Source organism: Garra rufa, chromosome 10, assembly GCF_049309525.1.
Source record: "Garra rufa chromosome 10, GarRuf1.0, whole genome shotgun sequence".
In the NCBI taxonomy this organism is placed as follows: Eukaryota; Metazoa; Chordata; class Actinopteri; order Cypriniformes; family Cyprinidae; genus Garra; species Garra rufa.
Genome location: NC_133370.1, coordinates 27,299,086 through 27,319,998, shown reverse-complemented (window position 1 = coordinate 27,319,998; position 20,913 = coordinate 27,299,086). Strand labels below are relative to the sequence as shown.

Sequence of the window (20,913 nt, the reverse complement as noted above, 5' to 3'; positions counted from 1 at the left end):
ATTTGAGCGCAAACGTTCGTAAATGGCAATGCGTGATTAATTTTAATACTCTCCTCCCATAAATTTTGCGTCTGAAAGAGAAACTCCTACAGATGCAGATCAATAAGGCCAGGCGCAAAAATAACTCTGTCCACACCTTTCCAGTGCTAATTCTTCACTGCGCTTCTTTAGGAAATCCTGACAGTACTTTTTTATCGCCAAAAGACAGTTTGTGCTGGCGCATGCTGTTAGTAAATCTGGCCCTAAGTTGTGAGTTGAAATAGCTTTAAAAAGAAAGAAAATACTAAGAATATGTTCTTGGCACGGACCTACATTATTGTTCTTCTCATAGGTCCTTGCCAGCCTGAGGACTGTGCGGAGCAACTTTGCTGTTTTGACCCATCAGCAAGACCGTGTCCCGAGCAAGTAAGGCCTAATAAACTTTGTAATGCCTGTTCAGATGCTTTTAAAGTCATGCTTGATCTCCACTGACACAAATCTCCACAGGAGGTCAACTGGAAGCAACCCACCATCCATGTGCAAGACAAGCCTACCAGGTTAGGCAACAGCACAAAGATTATTTTTAAAACATATGATGATGAATACATTTCAGCAGTCATGAATATAACAATCCTGTGCTGTATTTTGCAGAGGAGCCATTTCAGAAGTTGGCAGTGGAGACTCTGGATGAGCTGGACTGGTGTCTCGAACAGCTCGAGACTCTCAAGACGCGTCACTCAGTCAGTGAGATGGCATCCAACAAGGTATCTGTTCTAAAATAAACGATGATTCATTACTGACAGGCTTCAAATATCCTGATTGTCACCCTTGCCGTAAGCGCTAATAACCAGCTAACACAATACATCAACACTTGCTGATAACAGTGCCCAAATACTCAACATGCCTCCGTATGAATTACACAAGTGTCAGAAGTCTTTTTTTAGATTGGAATGGGATTCATGCATGTTGTGAATTGCTCCCATCCCCCGTTCACATCGTGTGCTGAGAAATGTGAATGAGAGTGGAGTCATGGATGAATCTGCCTCCCCTCACCCGCTCTATCGCCCCTCATTCCTGCTGGGGATTTTATAGCCTGTATGACGTGTGATTAGCCCACCCACGCAGCAACCACGTGCGCCGCGGATACATACTCTCACACACATGCGCGCATATGAACACAAGTTTGGGTGTTTTCACTTTGGCTAACAGCTCTGACGTGTCTGCTGGGCAGTCAGGAATCACCCTGCACTGGTTGAGGCGAGAAGTATAAAAACTGAGCTTGCAAAAACCTTTCATTTTAGGTTAAAATAAAGGTCCTGCAGGGCCATATTTTCATACAGTTTGGGTGAGATGGGATGATTTTTGCAAACAAGCTCATATTTAGAGGTGCTGCATCATACAGTATATCATTAAAGAAAATAAATTGAGCATTTTCTAATTTAGCATTGAAAATCATTAAAGAGGGATAAGATGACCCTCTGCCAGGGGCAAGAAGAATTTACAGTTGATGTCTTAAGTTTACATACACCTTGCAGAATCTGTAAAATGTTAGAGGGATCATACAAAATGCATGTTTAGTACTGACTTGAATAAGATATTTCAAATGAAAGACGTTTACATATAGTGCACAAGAGTAATTGTTGAATTTATAAAAAATTACCCTGTTTTTTTTTTTGTTCAGTGATAGTTGTTCATGATTCCCTTGTTTGTCCTGAACAGTTAAACTGCCCGCTGTTCTTGAGAAAAATCCTTCAGGTTTTTCAGCCTTTTATCTATGTGAACCCTTTCCAACAATGACTGATTTTGAGATCCATCTTTTCACACTGATGAAAACTGAGGGACTCATATGCAACTATTACAGAAGGTTCAAACGCTCACTGATGCATTAAGTTTTTGAATTTGAAGATCAGGGTAAATTTCATTTATTTTGTCTTCTGGGAAACATGGAAGTATCTTCTGTAGCTTCTGAAGGGCATTACTAAATTATTTCATTCTGTTCAAAAGTTTTCACCCCCGGCTCTTAATGCATTGCTTTTCATTCTGAAGCATCAGTGAGCGTTTAAACCTTCTGTACTAGTTGCATATGAGTCCCTCAGTTGTTCTCAGCGTGAAAAGATGGATCTCAAAGTCATACAATCATTGTTGGAAAGGGTTCAAATACACAAAAATGCTGAAAAACCAAAGAATTTGTGGGACCTGAAAGATTTTACTGAAGAATAGCGGGCAGTTTAGCTGTTCAAGACTAATAAACAAAGATCACGAAACAAAAAAAGCTCTGGATCATTCAGGTAACAACACAGTACTGAGAATCATAAAAATACCTTGCATTTTTGTATGATTTTTCTTATTTTGGTAAAACCAGTAAACATTTAGCAGATTCTACAAGGTGTATGTAAACTTTTGACCTCAGCTGTATTTCTGCAAATTATGTCAAATACACTTTTTTTGGATATTTTGTATGATTTAGTTTTTGAAAAATGTACCTTTAAAATAAGATATTCTATTTGTTTTTTGTTTTTTTCATGATGAGTTAATGTTATGATGAATAGTTAGGAGAATTGAAATGGATTGCTGTCCAAAAGTTTGTAGTCAGTAAGATTTTTTTACAAATATTTTTGAAAGAAGTCTCACTATGACTGCAATTGTTTGTTCGGAAATGCAGTAAAAGTGGTAATATTGTAAAATATTATTATTTAAAATAAATGTTTTCTATTAAATTTCCAGCATCCATTGCTTCAGTCATCAGTGTCACATGATCCTTCAGAAATCATTCTAATATGCTGATTTGCTGTTAAAAAAACATTTCTTATTATTATCAATGTTAAAAACAGCCATGCTGCTTAATTTTTGAGTATCAGTGCTAAATAAAAGTATTAAAGGATTAGTTCACTTTCAGAATAATCATTTCCTGATAATTTACTCACCCACAAGTAATCAAAGATGTTCATGTTTTTCTTTCTTTAGTCGAAAAGAAATTAAGGTTTTTGAGGAAAACATTCCAGGATTTTTCTCCATATAGTGGATTTCGATGGGTGTCAATAGCACTGTTGCCAAGTCCGCTTTTTTCCTGCAGAATTGGGCTACTTTAACACTGTTGGCGCGGGATGTTTTTCATGTACAAAGAAAAACAATTGAAGCAACCCCAATAACGTGATATTTAGTCCCTGAAATGCCCACCAAAATATGTGTATCTTACCTCTCAGAATGTGTTTTCCCCAAAATGCGATTGGGCTAGTTTTGAGTAGCAGTTGGGTGGGTTTTGTTGTGAAAACCTGGCAACTCTGATCAACGGGTTGAATGTCCAAATTGCAGTTATAATTCACCTTCAAAGGGCTCTACACGATCCAAGCTGAGGAATAAGGCTCTTATCTAGTGAAACAATCTGAAAATTACAGATTGTTTCACTAGATAAGAGCCTTATAAAACCAATAAACCAGAATATTTTTATTCTGAAAGTGAACTAATCCTTTAATTTCTTTCAATAAACGATACTGACCCCAGACAGTGAAGGATAGTGTACATCTAATTCAATATACAATTATATAGAATAACATTTAGTGAAGTTCTTTAGAAATTATCTATAGAAAAATGACCCATCTTACCCTCAGTATGACCATTAACGTGATATAAAACATTCAGAATATAAACACACCTCACATTTGCTTGTTTTCCCTGCTCTGTGTCAGAGCGAGCATCTATTTATTTCCCTCGCTCATTACGATGGAGAACACATCCACACACATGCGCGCAAAGCATGAAGCGGCTCCTGAAGCTTTCATCTTCAAACCAAGTGCACATGGTGCAGCCCCAGCCCCCTGTATCCACCCCATCCAGCCCCTGCATGTGCCCTGGAGCCACGAGCCAATCGCTTGCCTCCCCCTGACCCAGCCTCTGTGGCAAAACCCATCCGATTGGCCGGCGTGCGGCAGCGAGTGGGGAGCTACCTGCCGGGAGGGAGAGAGGGGGCTGCTGGGAGGAGCCTGATCTCTATGTTTACACATGAATCAGGCAGAGTAGGAGAGCAGAGCATGCGGCAGCGATGCAGACTCGCTCCAGCCAGCGGCACACGCTCTCAGCCTGCCACAGGTGCAGCCCGTGGCAGCTGGAGCTCCCGGTGCTGGGCTGAGCTCTGCAGTGCCGCCACATTCGCTTTGGACTGCTGTGGAACTGGGCAGCTCGGGAGATCTGGAACGTGTCTGTAGCATGTGCATGTGGATGGAGACAGCTTCTGTTTTGTTAAAGCTTCATTTGGTGCTGAAATGCCAGACGTCAATTACTTGCTCTCTGTGTCGTGGATGTATGTTCAGGTAAGGCTCGTGTTCTGTCATTTTGTCTGGGAGAAGCTCTTGCATTGTTTTTATCTGAAGTTGAGAAGGGTGCTCTCGTTGACACTCTATAAATCACAGATGGTGCAGCGTGTTGCTGTGAGGATGTCAGTTTGGGTGTGCTGGTTGTGTGTGTATGTGTGTGGCTCCTGCTGTACATTTTGCTGCCTCAGTTGGAAGTGTTTCATTCTGAAACCTCGTGTATGATTACATAATAGCACTACACAGATGAAAGGCACTCCTCCTGCTTGGTCCAGCCCCTCATCTTGGGTGACTCTAGCAGCTGAATGAAGGCCTGCTGCCACTCTTTAATGCAGTTGTATTCAGATATGAGTCATGTGATGTTTTACACCTTGACTTTTTTTTTTTTGTAATTGAACATGTAGCACATCCAGTATGGAAATTCTCTAATACGTTGTATGATTTTATTAAAATGAAATACAGGGTGGATTGGAGATGCTGATTCTCAAGAGCATGTGTTTTGTTCTTGTGTCGTGTTCTACAGTTCAAAAGGATGCTGAATCGAGAACTGACCCAGCTCTCAGAGACTAGCAAGTCAGGAAACCAGGTCTCAGAGTTCATCTCCAGCACCTTCTTGGGTAAAACCGATCATTTCAAATTACACTAAAAATATTGTTTTGTGAAAAAACATCTAAAATGATTTATTTAATTTCTGTGACCCTGGACCACAAAACCAGTCTTAAGCAGCACGGGTTCATTTATAGCAATAGCCAAAAATATATTGTATGGGTCAAAATTATTGATTTTTTTTAATGACAATTATTATTAGGATATTCAGTAAAGATCATGTTCCATGCAGACATTCTGTAAATATAGCAAAACTTAATTTTTCGTTAGCAATATGCATTGCTAAAAACTTAATTTGGACAACTTTAAAGGCGATTTTAGCAATGTTTAGAATTTTTTGCACCCTCAGAATCCAGATTTTTTAAATAGTTGTATCTCAGCCAAATAATGTCCTATCCTAACAAACCATACATCAATGGAAAGCTTATTTATATTCAGCTTTCAGATGATGTGTAAATCTCAATAAAAAAAGACCCTTATGAGGTTTTGTGGTCCAGGGTCACAGTTTTTCTAGTAATTTACTATAATTTTTTGAGATTTTTGTAATTTGTATTTTTTATTTTTCTCTTTAATGTAATACATTTTTATTGAAATTTGTTTATTTTATTTACTTATTGTTGTTTTGTTTTTTTATTACCTGTTTATCTTTTTTTAGGATTAGGTTCCATATGTTTGTACTTAGTGCTTTATAGTACTTATTAGTACTTAGTACATAGTGGTAACACTTTACAAAAAGAATCGGTAACACTTTAGAATAGGTAACACATATTCACTATTAACTACAACTTTTCCCTCAATAAATTCCTAATTTGCTGCTTATTAATAGTTAATAAGGTAGTTGTTAGGTTTAGGTATTGGGTAGAATAAGGTCATGTAGAATAAGGCTTTAATATGTGCTGAATTAGTACTAATAAATGACCAATATTCTAGTAATTTGCATGCTAGTAAGTCGTAGTTAATAGTGAATAAGTGTTACCTATTCTAAAGTGTTACCAAAGAATCATTAGTTAACATTAGTTAACTACATTAGTTACCATAAACTAAGAATGTACAATACTTGTACAGCGTTTATTAATCTTAATGTTAATTTCAGCATTTACCAGTGCATTATTCAAATCACAAGTTGTTTGTTAATATTAATTAATGCACTGTGACTAACATTAACAAAAATGAATAACTTGTGTAATAAATGTACTGTTCATTGTTCGTTCATGTTAGTTAATACATTAATGTTAACAAATGACACCTTATTGTAGTGTTATCGTATGTATTTTATATATTTATTTACATTTTTGTATTACCATTTTTATTTCAGGTTTAGGTTCCATATATTAGTACTTAAACTTATTTCAGTTAGTTGCTCATTTTTAAAGTAAATATCATGTCTAATATTTATGTTATTTATCAGACCAAAAACCAATTTTGGTAAAACTTTACAAATAGATGTCATTTGTTAGCATTGGTTAATGTATTAACTAACATGGACGAACAATGAACAATACATTTAATCTTTGTTAATGTTAGCTAATAAAAATATAGTTGTTCATTGTTAGTTAATGTTAGTTCACAGTGCCTTAACTAATGTTAACAAACACAACTTTTGATTTTAATAATGCATTTAAATGTTGAAATTAATATTAAGATTAATAAATGCTGTGGTATTGTGACTAATGAAACCTTATTCTAAAATGCTACACAAATTTTACTTAGTTTTACTTTTAGTTGTGAGAGTGAAGACTATTTTGTGCTTCAATAAAGCTGAAAATTTTGACTTAACATGTCTTGACTTTTATTAGTGGTTTACAAAATTACTTTTCTTTCTTTTGAATCCTAAAACTTTTCATTTATTTCCAAGTATAAACTATGCTTTCCCCCCAGGTTTTCACTGTGCGTTTACTGAGCTGTCCGTCATTGCATGTAGTTATAAAAATGAATCTGTATTGCAGAGAAGCAACATGATATGGAGATTATGTCCCCCCCGACCAAGGAGAAGGAGAAGAAAAAGCGGCCCATGTCTCAGATCAGTGGAGTGAAGAAACCCACACACAGCTCCAGTGTTGCAGCATCCAGCATCCCACGCTTTGGCATCAGCACTGACCGGGAAGATTTGCTGGCCAAGGTGAGCTCTCACGGCCAGTAAAACCCCCTATCAGCAGACTAAAATCACCATGGTGAACATGGACTTTATCTGCAAACAAAGCCCAATGCTGTTTTTAATGGCATCCAACTCTCTTCTGCAGGAGTTGGAAGACTTTGACAAATGGGGTGTGGATATTTTCAAAATATCGGAGTATTCTGGCAACCGACCGCTAACAGTAGCAATGTACACAATCTTCCAGGTACAAAATGTGGATTAAAAAACATTCTCATGTCGTTTTGGTCAAAACATTACAATAACAAATGTCTTGTAATCCACAGGAAAGAGACCTGTTGAAATCCTTTAAAATCCCTGTAGACACATTTATTACTTACATGATGGCTTTGGAGGAGAACTACCACTCTGATGTAGCGTACCACAATAGCATCCACGCAGCAGACGTTGTCCAGTCCACCAATGTCCTCTTGTCCACCCCTGCCCTTGAGGTTTGTCTCAGGCAACTCCCTTTTCATCATCTGCTCATTAGTCTCTGAAGCAAGATGTTTCATATTTGCAATTCTGTTTTGCTAGGCTGTGTTCACTGACCTTGAGATCTTGGCCGCAATGTTTGCTAGTGCAATACATGACGTGGACCACCCTGGAGTGTCCAACCAGTTCCTCATCAACACAAGTGAGTGGCCACGGCAGAGCAAGAGCAACTTGTCATTGTGGATGCACACACTGAGTTGTTGACTAAGAACGTAATACTTTTTTTAGACTCGGAGTTGGCTCTGATGTACAACGATTCTTCTGTTCTGGAGAACCACCACCTGGCTGTTGGCTTCAAACTGCTGCAGGAAGAAAACTGTGACATTTTCCAGAACCTGACAAAGAAACAGAGGCAGTCGCTACGCAAAATGGTTATAGACATGGTGAGGAAATGGAGGCAATGACGAATCTGTGAGGCAATGATGAAGACATCCAAGTCTGAGAGCTACAACCAACACGTGGTTTTATTTATTTACCCAATGTATTTGACTTTTTACAGGTCTTAGCCACTGATATGTCAAAGCATATGAACCTGTTAGCAGATCTCAAGACTATGGTAGAGACCAAGAAGGTGACAAGTCTGGGCGTGCTGCTGTTAGACAACTATTCTGATCGCATTCAGGTATATTTTGAGCCATTTTATATTGTTAGGAATTCATTTTTGCTTCAGAAGTAATAGTTTGTAATTAAAAATGTGTGGTTAATATTTAGGTTCTTCAGAACATGGTACATTGCGCTGACCTGAGCAATCCAACAAAGCCCCTGGAGCTGTACCGTCAGTGGACGGATCGCATCATGGTGGAGTTTTTCACTCAGGGGGACCGTGAGAGAGACAAGGGTATGGAGATCAGCCCCATGTGTGACAAACACAATGCTTCTATTGAGAAATCACAGGTGAGTGTGGGAAAATGAGAAATGATATTCCACAAACTGGCCTTAAAGGGATACTTCACCCAAAAATTCCCCAAAAAACTTCTCTTCTGGCGTCATTCGTAGGAGTACCATGACGGAAGCTTGTGGTGCTGCTGACGCAGGAGCCGTTTTTCGTTTTTTTGGGTGAACTAATCCTTTAAAGACTTTGGGCCTCATTCTGTCATTTAAAATAATCTGTAATATAATATAATAATTGAGTTTTGAAATTAACAAGCTGAAATAAAATATATATATATATATATATATATATATATAATATATATAAACTTAAAAAGACAATTTGGCAAAGTTGACAACTAGCTAAATCAATTTAAGTACTACAATTTTTAAAACTAAAACTGAAATAACAATAAATTCAAGCAAATAATAAAAAATAAAACTAATACAAATGGCAAAAGCATAACAAAATTTCTTTTTCTTTTTAACTTTTGAGGTCAAAAGTTTACATACACTTTGCAGAATCTGCAAAATGTTAATTATTTTACCAAAATAAGAGGGATCATACAAAATGCAAGATATTTTTATTTAGTACTGACCTGAATACGATATTTCACATAAAATACATACATAGTCCACAAGATAAATAATATTATATTATTAATATTTCTAATAATTAATAAGTAATAAAACAATTACCCAGTTCAAAAGTTTACATGCACTTGATTCTTAATACTGTTGTTACCTGAATGTTATGTTTTTTTTTTTTAGTGATAGTTGTTCATGAATCCCTTGTTTGTCCTGAACAGTTAAACTTCCTGCTGTTTTTCAGAAAAATCCTTCATGTCCCACAAATTCTTTGGTTTCTCAGCATTTTTGTGTATTTGAACCCTTTCCAACAATGAGTGTATGATTCTGAGATCCATCTTTTCACACTGTGGACAACTGAGGGACTCATATGCAACTATTACAGAAGATTCAAACACTTACTGATGCCTTAGTAGGAAACACAATGCATTAAGAGCTGGAGGTGAAAACTTTTGAACAGAATGAAGATGTGAAAATTGTTCTTATTTTGTCTAAATATCATTTTGTTTTATTATTACTGCCATTCAGAAGCTACAGAAGACACTTACATGTAAATTTACCCTGATCTTAAAAATTCAAAAAGTTTTCACTCCCCTGGCATTTGAACCTTCTGTAATAGTTGCATATGACTCTCTCAGTTGTCCTCAATGTAAAAAGATGGATCAAAACCATACAGTCATTGTTGAAGGGTTCAAATACACAAAAATGCAGAAAATCCAAAGAATTTGTGGGACCTAAAGGATTTTTATGAAGAACAGCAGGCAGTTTAACTGTTCAGGACAAACAAGGGACTCGTGAACAACTATCACTAAATAAAAATAAAAACAGCTGTGGATCATTTAAGTAACAACACAGTATTAAGAATGTAAACTTTTAAATGGGCTTATTTTCATAAATTCAACTATTATTTTCTCTTGTGGACTATACGTAAATGTCTTTTATGTGAAATATCTTATCCAGGTCAGTACTAAATAAAAAATAACATGCATTTTGTATGATCCCTCTTATTTTGGTAAAACAATTAGCATTTTGCAGATTCTGCGAGGTGTGTGTAAACTTTTGCCCTCAACTATATGTTACATGACAAACTATTTAATTCTAATATATTAATAGCTTACCAATTATTAGTGCTTAAATTCACTGTTGTAGAATGACAGCACAAACTCATATTTACCGCTCATTCCTCATCCATCAGGTGGGCTTCATTGACTACATTGTGCACCCGCTGTGGGAGACCTGGGCGGATCTAGTTCACCCTGACGCCCAGGATATTCTCGACACTCTCGAGGACAACCGTGAGTGGTACCAAAGCATGATCCCCCACAGCCCCACCTCCACCCCTGAGGAAAAGGGCGTAGTCGGGATGGGAGCGATGGGTGGAGGCATCGCCTCAGCGGGGGAGAAATTCCAGTTCGAACTGACCCTAGAAGAGGAAGGGGAGTCAGACGTCGAGAGTCCCGTGGACGAAGACTTCACTTCCACCGCACAGGATTCCTTCAGGATAAACGCAGAAGCCAAACATCCGTCTCCCCGCACACCGCACTCCAACCTGAGCGCTCGCTCCCCCGGCTGCAGGACAATGTCTTTTAAGATGGGCGAGCCGCCAGACAGCGAAGATGAAGATAGAGAACTTGACCAAGAAGGGAAAAGCGTGTCTTGTCTGCGTCTGGGAACATAACACTAGTGCACTTTTTCCACTGCATTCTTTTTTTTTTCTTCTTTCGTACCTCTTCCTCAGCACCTCCCTATCCCTCTCCATCCCATTCTTAGCTTCCTCGGCCGGAGGCGACGCAGAGAGAGCAAAGGAGAGGTAGGAAAGCTTCCACGGGACGTTTTTTATACGGTAGTCACCTTGCACTGGAGAAAGCTCCTACTCGACGCTTTCTTAAAACGTTCTCGGTCTCGGGACTTCCGGCTCAAGCGTAAAACTGCCTGTGCGTTACGGACTGAGAGGAAACGTCCTCAAGTGTCTTCCTGTGACATCCCAGGTTTAACGTTAACGAAGAACAAGCGGAGCCGTCCGAACATATTGATTGCTAAACAGGACACTTTTTATGTGAGACGTATGTGCACTAAAATGTTTTTTAAAAGATACACTGTTGACTTAAAGCTGGCCTGTTATTAGCTGAACAAAACAACCTAACCTTAACACAACAGAACATCTCAGGATTCAAAGAAACGATTGCTTTCATGTAGCAAACAGCTTGAGGGTACCCACATAGTGACCGCCGTCTTCCTTGGTTCACTATAAAATCTATAGACTGAAGTCGAGCCATGATTGTGATCTTTTGTATTTGTATGTGACGCCACCTAGTGCTTAATAGTGGAACTGGAGCCACGTTTATAGGATTTACCACTCCAGCCGAACACAGTGGCTCTCTATTGTTGTTCCTTTGCACAGATTATACTCATCTGACCCTTCTCACCTTCATTTGTAGGAATGCTGCTTTAATTTAAGGCATTCACATGGTTTACATACGCTTCTCGTTTAATTTTCTATTCTGCTTTATTCAAAGCTTGAGCGTCAGCATTAGTACATCGCATTTCACGGCTTGCTTCTGATATTCTAGGTAGCACTTTAGGAGGTATCTTTGTCGTTGCCAAACGTCGCTCCATCGGTAAGGGCTGGAGTCATTGTTAGCGTACAGATTGGCAGGGTAACCAGCATGTTTACGCGCCCTGCGTGTAAGTTGGTCTCTGGGAGGCTGGTCTAGCTTGGAAACCCACATTAGCTGTATAGGAAGCGAGCAGTGTCCTTAAACCACATGTGTACTTTTTCGCTCTTCTTCTGTGCTGGTCACACTGAAAAAAATCTGAGGTATCTTAACATCTTTACAAATGTATGATGTCTAAACAAGAGTGAAGAGTTTTGTTCTAAGACCAACCTGTGCGCTACAACACATTAAGCCAAAGTTAGTTTTCTGTGCCAGACCTTTTGTGTTCTTTGGTTTTTGGTCATTGATCAGTGCTCTGCTCTTCACAGGGACATAGCCAATGACAGTACAAGTGCCAAGCAAGCATGATCCATGCTGTACTGTAATTTCCATGTTGCCACTGGCTAATTTCCATCAATGACATCTACTACTGTCAGTAACGTACTGATTTGAGCATTTAGTTTTCTTTTAGTTCTTTTATTTAAGAGTATTCATGATTAATAACAGTCTTTCGGACTCAGTTCCGGCTATTTGTGTCCTTTTTATACCATGGTATGAATTTTAATATTGGATACAGTGGAATCTTTGTATGTAAATGGGCTTTTAATTATTGGCTATATGTTCATTTTAATGTCAGTCTGTGCTCTTTGTAGCAATGTTTCATGTGGCGAAAGAAACGCTGAGTGGTCATGCAAAGTTTCCATACGGCACACCTCTGTTTGGTCTTTTTCTGTCGCAGATCTGACAATCCCAAAAGTACTGTTTACCACTACAACGCTGTTACTAATGTTGCTGTGATTGTTTTCCTGTTCCCAATGCCAATAAACAAAGAAATATTAGTAAGCTGTTTATGTGTTAGATGGGAACGTATTTACACAATATATATGTCTTAAGTAGCAAAGGTATATTTGTAGCAATAGCCAACAATACATTGTATTAGTCAATATTTTTCTTTTATGCCAAAAATCATTAGGATATTAGGTAATGATCATGTTCGATGAAGATATTTTATAAATTTGCTACTATAAATATATCAAAAGTTACATTTTGATTAGTGATATGCATTGCTAAGTTTAGTTTTTTGGGACAACTTTAAAGGCGATTTTCCTCAATATTTAGATTTTACTCAGATTCCAGATTTGCAAACGGATGTATCTTAGCCAGATATGGTCCTATCCCGCCATACGTCAATGGAAAGAGTATTTATTGTATAAATGTCCATTTTAAAAAATGAACCCTTATGACTGGATTTGTGGTCTATGGTCAAATATAGATAAAAAAGGCTTTGGTAGATCATAAGATTAAACAAAAAATTGGAACTGGGCAAAAAGTTTAAATAATGATATACATCATAATTAAGACATAAAATTTAATTTATTTTATGAAAAGTCTAAATGTGACTAAAAGTATGATATAAATGGTCAAAATTATAGGATAAACATTTTGGCATTATTTTGAAATGGTGGCAAAAATAATAATGATGACATTAAAAGTTCAGAAAATGGCAAGTCATAATTTATGTCTTGACCATGTCTTTATGTCTTACATTGTTGTCATAATTTTGACTGTCATATTTTATTTTGATTGTCATTATATTGAAGTCAGATTGATGGCAAAAATATTAATTATAACATTAAAAGTTCAGAAACATGCCATGAGTCAAATGAAATTATGACAGTCTCAACATTTCTATTTGTTGTCATAATTTTGACTCATTTTATTTTGATTGTCATTATTCTGAAGTCAAAATTGTGACAAAAATAATAATGACATTACAAGTTCAGAAAAATTACAAGTCATAATTTACTAAAAGTTTAGAAAAATCAAGTGACACAAATTGAAATAATGACTGTCTCAACATTTCTATTTGTTGTCATAATTTTGACTGTCACCTTTTATTTTGATTGTCATTATTTTGATTTTGTCATAATCATAACTTAGTATTTTGACTACTTGTGTTATAATAATGACTTACAATTTCTTACGACTTATGATTTCTTATGAATTCATAGTGGCTAATTTTGCCATAAGTTTAGCTGCAATTTTTAATCTCATAAAAAAATTTCATCTTTGTATTTATGACTTAGACTAGTTTAGACTATACTAGGTTTTAAATATTATAATTATGACTTTTTATTTCATAATTATGACATATTTTATTGAAATTCTAAAATGTAGGAAATTATGACTTCAAATTAATTTCAAATTAAAATACCTCAAAAACAAAAATCTCGGAAATGTTCTTGTTGCTTCATGCATCTTTCTACAAGACCGCTAAATCTCTACGGTGACCGATCGAACGTGTGATTGGCTTATTCACATGTCAGTCATTGTTTAGCCCCACCCCCAGCTGGCTGCCAAAGAGTGACGAAAGCACAATCGCAGGTGCACTGGCAGGGAAAAGGGAACTGCATCCAAACCACACCGAATAAACATCCTCTTAAGGTAAGCTGAGCTTTCTCTGACAACATTGCATTTATTTCGAAATGCTACACAAATCGCAGAGAAACGTCAGGAAATCAATGGTTTTATTTTAAAACCACCGTAACCTTCATTTGACATCGCTAACTGGGATGAATCATAAAAAGCCTCTGCTGTAACCTTATAATCCATCGCTGCGTGCTACAAACTAACATGTCAACCGGCTTTTGACACTCAGCACATTGTCGCTGGCTGTTATGATGAATACTGGCTGTTCGATCGATGGGATGGTTAGTCACTCACTGACCCGAATAAAAATGGAAATCAGTCCGTGGGTTAAGCGGATAGATGCTAACCGGAGCTCAACTGACTTAACCATTATCGGCCATATAGCAGCAGGCAGTCTCGCTCTCACCAGCTGCCGTTTGTTCTGAACGTCTCGATTGGACAGTTAGCTCGTGAACGTAGCAGCGCTTCCCACACGTAAAGGTTTCATGCTGTAATCTTGTACGCCTAGCCTGAGCCATATGTTTGAATTAAGAAATGGGCTACTCAGGTGGCCTGACAAATAACAGACTGAACAAAGCAGGAATGAACATTCAGGGGTTGGTTTGTCCTTATATGGGAAAGAAACCAATTGGTCTTCCATAATAAAATGGGAATATAGAGTAATCTTTTCATAATATTGTTGGTGTGCTCAGATCCTGAGCTAAGCACAGGGTTTAGCCGACACAAAACCTTTAAAATCCCTAGCTACACGGACAGCCCAGCTCAATCCAGGAGGATACAGGGATAGTGCAGGTTACACCTACTATTCACTAGGAACTTGTGTTGTAATTCAGCAAACAGGCTGTGAGTAAGAAAACATATTTGTTTTAACACATTGCCAGGAACTGTTTCTCACACCACTGAACATTGTACAGTATAAGAATGAAATGAAAATGTAGTTATGTCTGTTTTCCTATCTGCAACACCCACATTTTAAAAACCAGTCTACAACCAATGCAAGTCCTTGCTTTACATTTTGTCATAATCCATTACTTGAATGTATGACAGTATGTGACCCTGGACCAAAAAACAGTCATAAGGGCCTTTTTTTATTATTTGAGATTTAAACATCACATGAAAGTTGCTTTCCATTGATGCATGGTTTGTTAGGATAGGGCAATATTTGGCTGAGGTACAACTATTTGAATATCTGGAATCTGAGGGTGCAAAAAATATTGAGAAAATTGCCTTTTAAAGTTGTCCAAATGAAGTTCTTAGCAATGCATAATACTAATCAAAAAAGTTTTCATATATTCACGGTGGGAAGTTTATAAAATATCTTAATCTTCACTTAATATCCTAATAATTTTTGCCATTAAAAAAAAAACATTTTACTACAAATATACCTGTGCTACTTAATATTGGTTTTGTGGTCCAGGGACACATGTGGAATAAAAGATCTGTCGCTGATTCCATTTCATCGCAACTTGTGCATTATGGAAACAGAATAGCAATTCTATGAATCATCTTCTTTGTTTTATTGTTTGTAGATGGCCTCAGCAAATGATGCTCGATATGGACAAAAAGAGTCTGCGGATCAGAACTTTGACTACATGTTTAAGATCCTGATTATTGGTAACAGCAGTGTTGGCAAAACCAGTTTCCTGTTCCGCTACGCTGATGACTCCTTCACACCCGCTTTCGTCAGCACTGTCGGCATCGACTTCAAAGTGAAGACCATCTACCGGAACGACAAGAGGATAAAGCTCCAAATATGGGTGAGGAGTTCATCAAATAATAATTTTCACATTCATTTTTTTTTACTTTCTGCTAGAGTCTTGAGTTTTGTTGTTTGAGCTGTGTTATTTTGATAAAAGGGGATATCGGATGCCCATTTTCCACAAGTTGGTATGTTGGGGTCTTATGTCTGCAACATACTTTGGTTAAAATTCCTCAATGGTTGTGTAAAACAGCAGCCCTGTTCACAGCGACATGTTTCAGTGCATGTGTCTTTAAATGATAATGAGCTACTGCTCACTCCGCCCCTCTCTTTTTTTGTGTATTTGTTGGTACGTTACGATCAAGAACTAATCCACTGCAACCTCAAGTGGCTCTGATGTTGGGAGAAAATGAAGGCTTATTTTTACTTTTACATCCAACTACAAAATAACGTACAACTCGCTGAGGACGGAAATATGTTAATTCAGGACAGTCCATCAGCGGTCATAGGCAGGGCCTGAGAAGTATGATGTCATAATGCTCAGAAAGTCAAAACGGCTTGATAATTGAGACTGTTTAGGTTTTTTGGAGATTAAAAAAGAGTGAATGGATTTTTATCATTGTAGGGTGGTTGTGTCTACACTGCTAAGACACATTTTTATGCAAACACCATGTAAAAGTGAATTTTGCATCCGATGTCCCCTTTAGGGAGTTTTTTCTTAATATATGTGATAGAACTATCAAGACATTTAGACTCTAACTTCTGTATATTCCAGGACACTGCTGGACAGGAAAGGTACAGGACCATCACAACAGCATACTATCGTGGCGCTATGGGCTTCATTCTGATGTATGACATCACCAATGAGGATTCCTTTAATGCCGTTCAGGATTGGTATGATAGTGTTTATTTTTATCCATTTTATCCATAAAATTGACATATTTGCAAAGATGTGACCTAGTTTCTGTCGAAACTTAGAACATGCGCTATATTATCAACAACCAGGTGCGATGTGATATGATTCCAACTACAAGTAATTTCTCCACACTGAATGTGAAATTGCAACCCAGTCACATCGGTCAAAAGCCTTGTTCAGACTGACAGTCCGAATCTGATTTTTGTGCATGTTTGACTGTCCACACTGTGTTTTGCATCTGTTCAGATCGGATTCTGTCTGCATTGGTTTCTATGGCAAAAATGTTGCATAGGAATGCATACTCTAAAAACAGGGTTTTTTTTACATCGTAAGAACGTGTTGTTATTGCGCTGGATTATATTGCGTGTAATAAGGCAGTGGCAAAACATAGGAAGCTGGGATGTGCAGCTTTATTGCATGCTGCAGTCTCCAACAGCAGCAATATATTGTCATTTTCTGCTTGACTTCCACTTCGCAAAAACACAACCTTGTTTATGCAGAGACATTCAGCATGTTTTCTACAAACAACGTATAACATTTTTATGTTTTATTTGGCATGAGAAAGTGACGTAGGCAAAAAAGCTACACAAAATCCAATCTGAAACAGAAATCCACAAGTGCGATTTGAATAGGATTTCAAAACACATAATATGTGACCCTGGACCACAAAACCAGTCATAAGGTTAAATTTTACAAAACTGAGATGTATACATCATATGAAATCTCAATAAATAAGCTTTTTATTGATGTATGGTTTGTTATGATAGGGCAATATTTGGCTGAGATACATCTATTTGAAAATCTGGAATCTGAGGGTGCAAATAAATCAAAATACTGAGAAAATCACCTTTAAAGTTCTCCAAATTAAGTACTTAACAATGCATATTACTAATCAAAAATTACATTTTGATATGTTTACAGTAAGAATTTTACAAAAAATCGTCATGGAACATGATCTTTACTTAATTTCCTAATGATTTTTGGCATGAAAGAAAAATCAATAATTTTGACCCATACAATGTATTTTTGCCTATTGCTACAAATATACCCCAGCGACTTAAGACTGGTTTTGTGCTCCAGTGTCACATATGAATGTGGCTTGAAATGGATTTGTAAAAATCATATTTTACATGATTTTTTGACATTCAGACTTGCTAAATACGATTGGATTCCAATTGGATATGCATATAAATTGGATTTGGACTGACAGTCTAAACATGGCTAAAATGACAATCTCTTCGGTCAAAAGTCAACACAAAATGACTTAATCTATATTCTAAATTCATGGTATTGATCTTATTATGAACAGTTCTTCTTTTTATGTGTCAGTATGTCTGTATGTTTTCTTTTTGTCACAAATCAATCTTGCAATGAAAATGACAATTTTCCAATGCAACATGCACATCTAAAAATCCACTGAACTAAAACCAAATGACATTTGGCATTTTTGCCTTTATTAAGAAGTGACAGGAAACAAAGTGGGCTTCGAACTTGGGACACCCATAGCATATGTCAGCATGCTGCCCACAAGGCTATTGGCGCCGACACTAACATAAAATTGAGTAATATGTAATATATAAATGAAATCAACATTTGGTATGATCATCCTTTGCGTTTAAAGCAGATTTTGCAATAGGTGCATTTTGGAGACATTGCCACAGTTCTTTTGGTTTTAGTCTGGCTCAGTTTCTTCTGTTTTTTTCATGTCATTCCAGACAGACTGGATGATGGTGAGATCAGATCTCAGACAAAAATCTTACTAAATTATTACAATTAATGGCAAAATGCATGTTTGGAAATGTAAACTGATATTTCCTTCTGACACACTACAGCAAAAGATAGAAATAACTGAGGTAAACCATTGTTTAGCTGGTAAAAATACTAGTGTTCTAATAATTTTTGCCACCACAGTACATGGCAAATGTTATCACAACCCACTATTTTTAAAATCCATTAAGTTAATGAATGCAAATATGTAAATCATACATGTATGCAAAAATGTATACAACATGATACACAAGGATACAGTGTCAAAGGCATTTAGCCTATTAAAGGGGCCATATGATGTTGCTAAAAAGAGCATTATTTTGTGTATGTTCTAATGCAATGTGTTCATGCAGACTGAGGTTCAAAAAAGATTATTTTCCACATACTGTACATTATTGTTGCTCCTCTCTGCCCTGCCTTTCTGATATGCTTAGATTTGTACAAAACTCATCGTTGATGGAAACCAAGGTTTTCTCTGATTGGCCAGCTATCCGGTGTGTTGTGATTGACCAAATACCTTAAGCGTGTGACAGAAATGCCCCTTACCATGCCGTTTCTCAGTGCGACGAGACGGCAACAATAAAACCAATTATAAACGAGGCATTTGTTGCATCCAGTGGGGACATAGCTACTGATTATAATGACTCATACTGTCTTTTTATATTATATTTATAATAAGATCAATACCATGAATATATTATATTATAATGACTAATACTGCCTTTTTACGCGTTGCTGCGTTGCGTAAACATAACACCATGTCTGCATTTGCAATCGTAAAACAAGAAACAAGAACTACTCTACACTGCTCAAAACTCGCATTTGAATAGTCAGTACTGAATTACACGCCATCAGTCAGAAGCGCAGACTGTCCTTACAACATCGGAATTGCCCCACTTTATAGCCATAATCTTTTGTGTACAGCTGCCATTGTAAGCTGCTCTCCCAGGTTCAGGAAACAGTCCTCCATGAAATGCACATCACTCACTCGAATATTTGCGCTGTACTGTTCCGGAACAGTGTTGTAATAATGTATAATAATAACTTAACCACTGATTTCTAGTTGCTTCCTCATTTGGAAGGCCAAACAAAGTGCTTTCGCAATGAAACACACTGCGTCTCATTTTAATTACAATAGCATTTCGTTCAAATGCTTTTTCTTAATAAACCCCTGTACTGCTTTTAGGTCCACACAGATTAAGACATATTCATGGGACAATGCTCAAGTGCTGCTGGTGGGAAACAAATGTGACATGGAAGACGAGAGAGTGGTTGCTTCTGGAAGAGGAAGACAGCTGTCTGAACAGCTAGGTGGGTTTTCCTAAACACATTGTTTTCCACTAAAATCTCCATTATATGCAGGATGTTTTCTTACAGCTCTTCGTTTAACTTGAATATAATAGTGCCCTTTTATTTCTTTTGACTGTCACAGGCTTTGAGTACTTTGAGGCCAGTGCCAAGGACAACATTAACGTGAAGCAGACATTTGAGCGACTGGTGGACATAATCTGCGAGAGGATGGCAGAGAACCCAGAGACGGCAGATCCGTCTCTCACTGGAAACAAACAGGGCCCTCAGCTCAGTGAGCAGCCACAGCGCTCCACCAAAGACTGTGCTTGCTAAGGGTCACTCTTAACCTCTTCACCATTCCCAGCAGATTGAATAATGGACCGCTCTATGAACGAAGCTTTGGTAAGAGAAGAGTTGATGGGATGTGGCTGGGAACCTGTTTTCCCTCTGTCACTTTTGTGAGATTGACATCAGCGCATTTTTGTTTCTCTTATATTTGTATTGGTAACCAATGCTCCTCTCATATTAATAATTTGACAGCATATTCAAACATTTTAACATGAATTTGGGTAAATCACATTTTGCTTTGGTACAATATCCACTAAAACATTCTTCTAAATGTTGCTAAATGTTCATGAGCATGTATGTTTTGGGTTTCATCAAGGCCACACAGATATCCTCAATATATTGCCAAGAGATATTTTATTATTTCCAAGACCAGATTGTTGTGTGGAAACCATCAGCATAAAGGCTCACCCCAAGATAGAAACTATCCGAAGCTTGAATTGTTCATAAGTACTGTTTTACTCTTTTAATTTTTAAAATGAAAGAGTGAAAACGAAATGCACACTAAATAATTTGCTCCCTGTTATTTTTTAATAACAGCAGGTCTATTTTGTAAAACATATTATATTAGATTATATAAGCAAAAACTGGTTGTTGTGTGATAATAGATGTAATTAGGAAAAATTAATTATGATGTGCTTAAATGCTTCTTGTTTTTTTGTAATATGAAGGAATTATTGAATTTAAGTGTATTTTCAGTTACTTTTATTCAGGTACCTAGATATTGGTGGACTCACCAATATCTACTCTACTCATTTTACCATAAAAAAGCATGTGAGTGTATGTTAGTATTTCATCCTAGTATATTGTAGTTATTTTGTTTTACAAGTAAAGAT

General features: G+C 37.1%; 2 protein-coding genes across 4 annotated transcripts in view; both read left to right on the top strand.

Moving 5' to 3' along the window:
* The window catches only part of pde4ca (phosphodiesterase 4C, cAMP-specific a), a 47,553-nt gene extending 35,080 nt beyond the window's left edge, over nt 1–12,473 (top strand). For all 3 annotated transcript variants that reach the window (XM_073849748.1, XM_073849747.1, XM_073849749.1), the window contains 12 exons: nt 332–405; nt 487–536; nt 631–743; nt 4,810–4,903; nt 6,839–7,011; nt 7,133–7,231; nt 7,311–7,475; nt 7,561–7,660; nt 7,747–7,901; nt 8,018–8,140; nt 8,230–8,412; nt 10,172–12,473. In XM_073849748.1, coding sequence (XP_073705849.1) covers nt 332–405; nt 487–536; nt 631–743; nt 4,810–4,903; nt 6,839–7,011; nt 7,133–7,231; nt 7,311–7,475; nt 7,561–7,660; nt 7,747–7,901; nt 8,018–8,140; nt 8,230–8,412; nt 10,172–10,654 — 1,812 coding nt within the window. In that variant the 3' untranslated portion in view covers nt 10,655–12,473. The remainder of the gene's footprint in view (nt 1–331; nt 406–486; nt 537–630; nt 744–4,809; nt 4,904–6,838; nt 7,012–7,132; nt 7,232–7,310; nt 7,476–7,560; nt 7,661–7,746; nt 7,902–8,017; nt 8,141–8,229; nt 8,413–10,171) is intronic.
* Nucleotides 12,474–13,982: 1,509 nt separating this feature from the next.
* Nucleotides 13,983–20,640, top strand: rab3aa (RAB3A, member RAS oncogene family, a). Its single transcript, XM_073849750.1, has 5 exons — nt 13,983–14,075; nt 15,590–15,817; nt 16,535–16,653; nt 19,629–19,753; nt 19,875–20,640. The coding sequence occupies exons 2-5, from the start codon at nt 15,590–15,592 to the stop codon at nt 20,063–20,065; spliced, it is 663 nt and encodes a 220-aa protein (XP_073705851.1). The 5' UTR covers nt 13,983–14,075; the 3' UTR covers nt 20,066–20,640.
* Nucleotides 20,641–20,913: the final 273 nt, after the last annotated feature.

Excerpts from the sequence above, each read along its gene's own strand:
- rab3aa (XM_073849750.1), top strand. The coding sequence starts at position 15,590 with ATGGCCTCAGCAAATGATGCTCGATATGGACAAAAAGAGTCTGCGGAT. Across the intron at positions 16,654-19,628 it reads TTTAATGCCGTTCAGGATTG|GTCCACACAGATTAAGACAT; the intron begins GTATGATAGTGT and ends TACTGCTTTTAG. Across the intron at positions 19,754-19,874 it reads ACAGCTGTCTGAACAGCTAG|GCTTTGAGTACTTTGAGGCC; the intron begins GTGGGTTTTCCT and ends TGACTGTCACAG.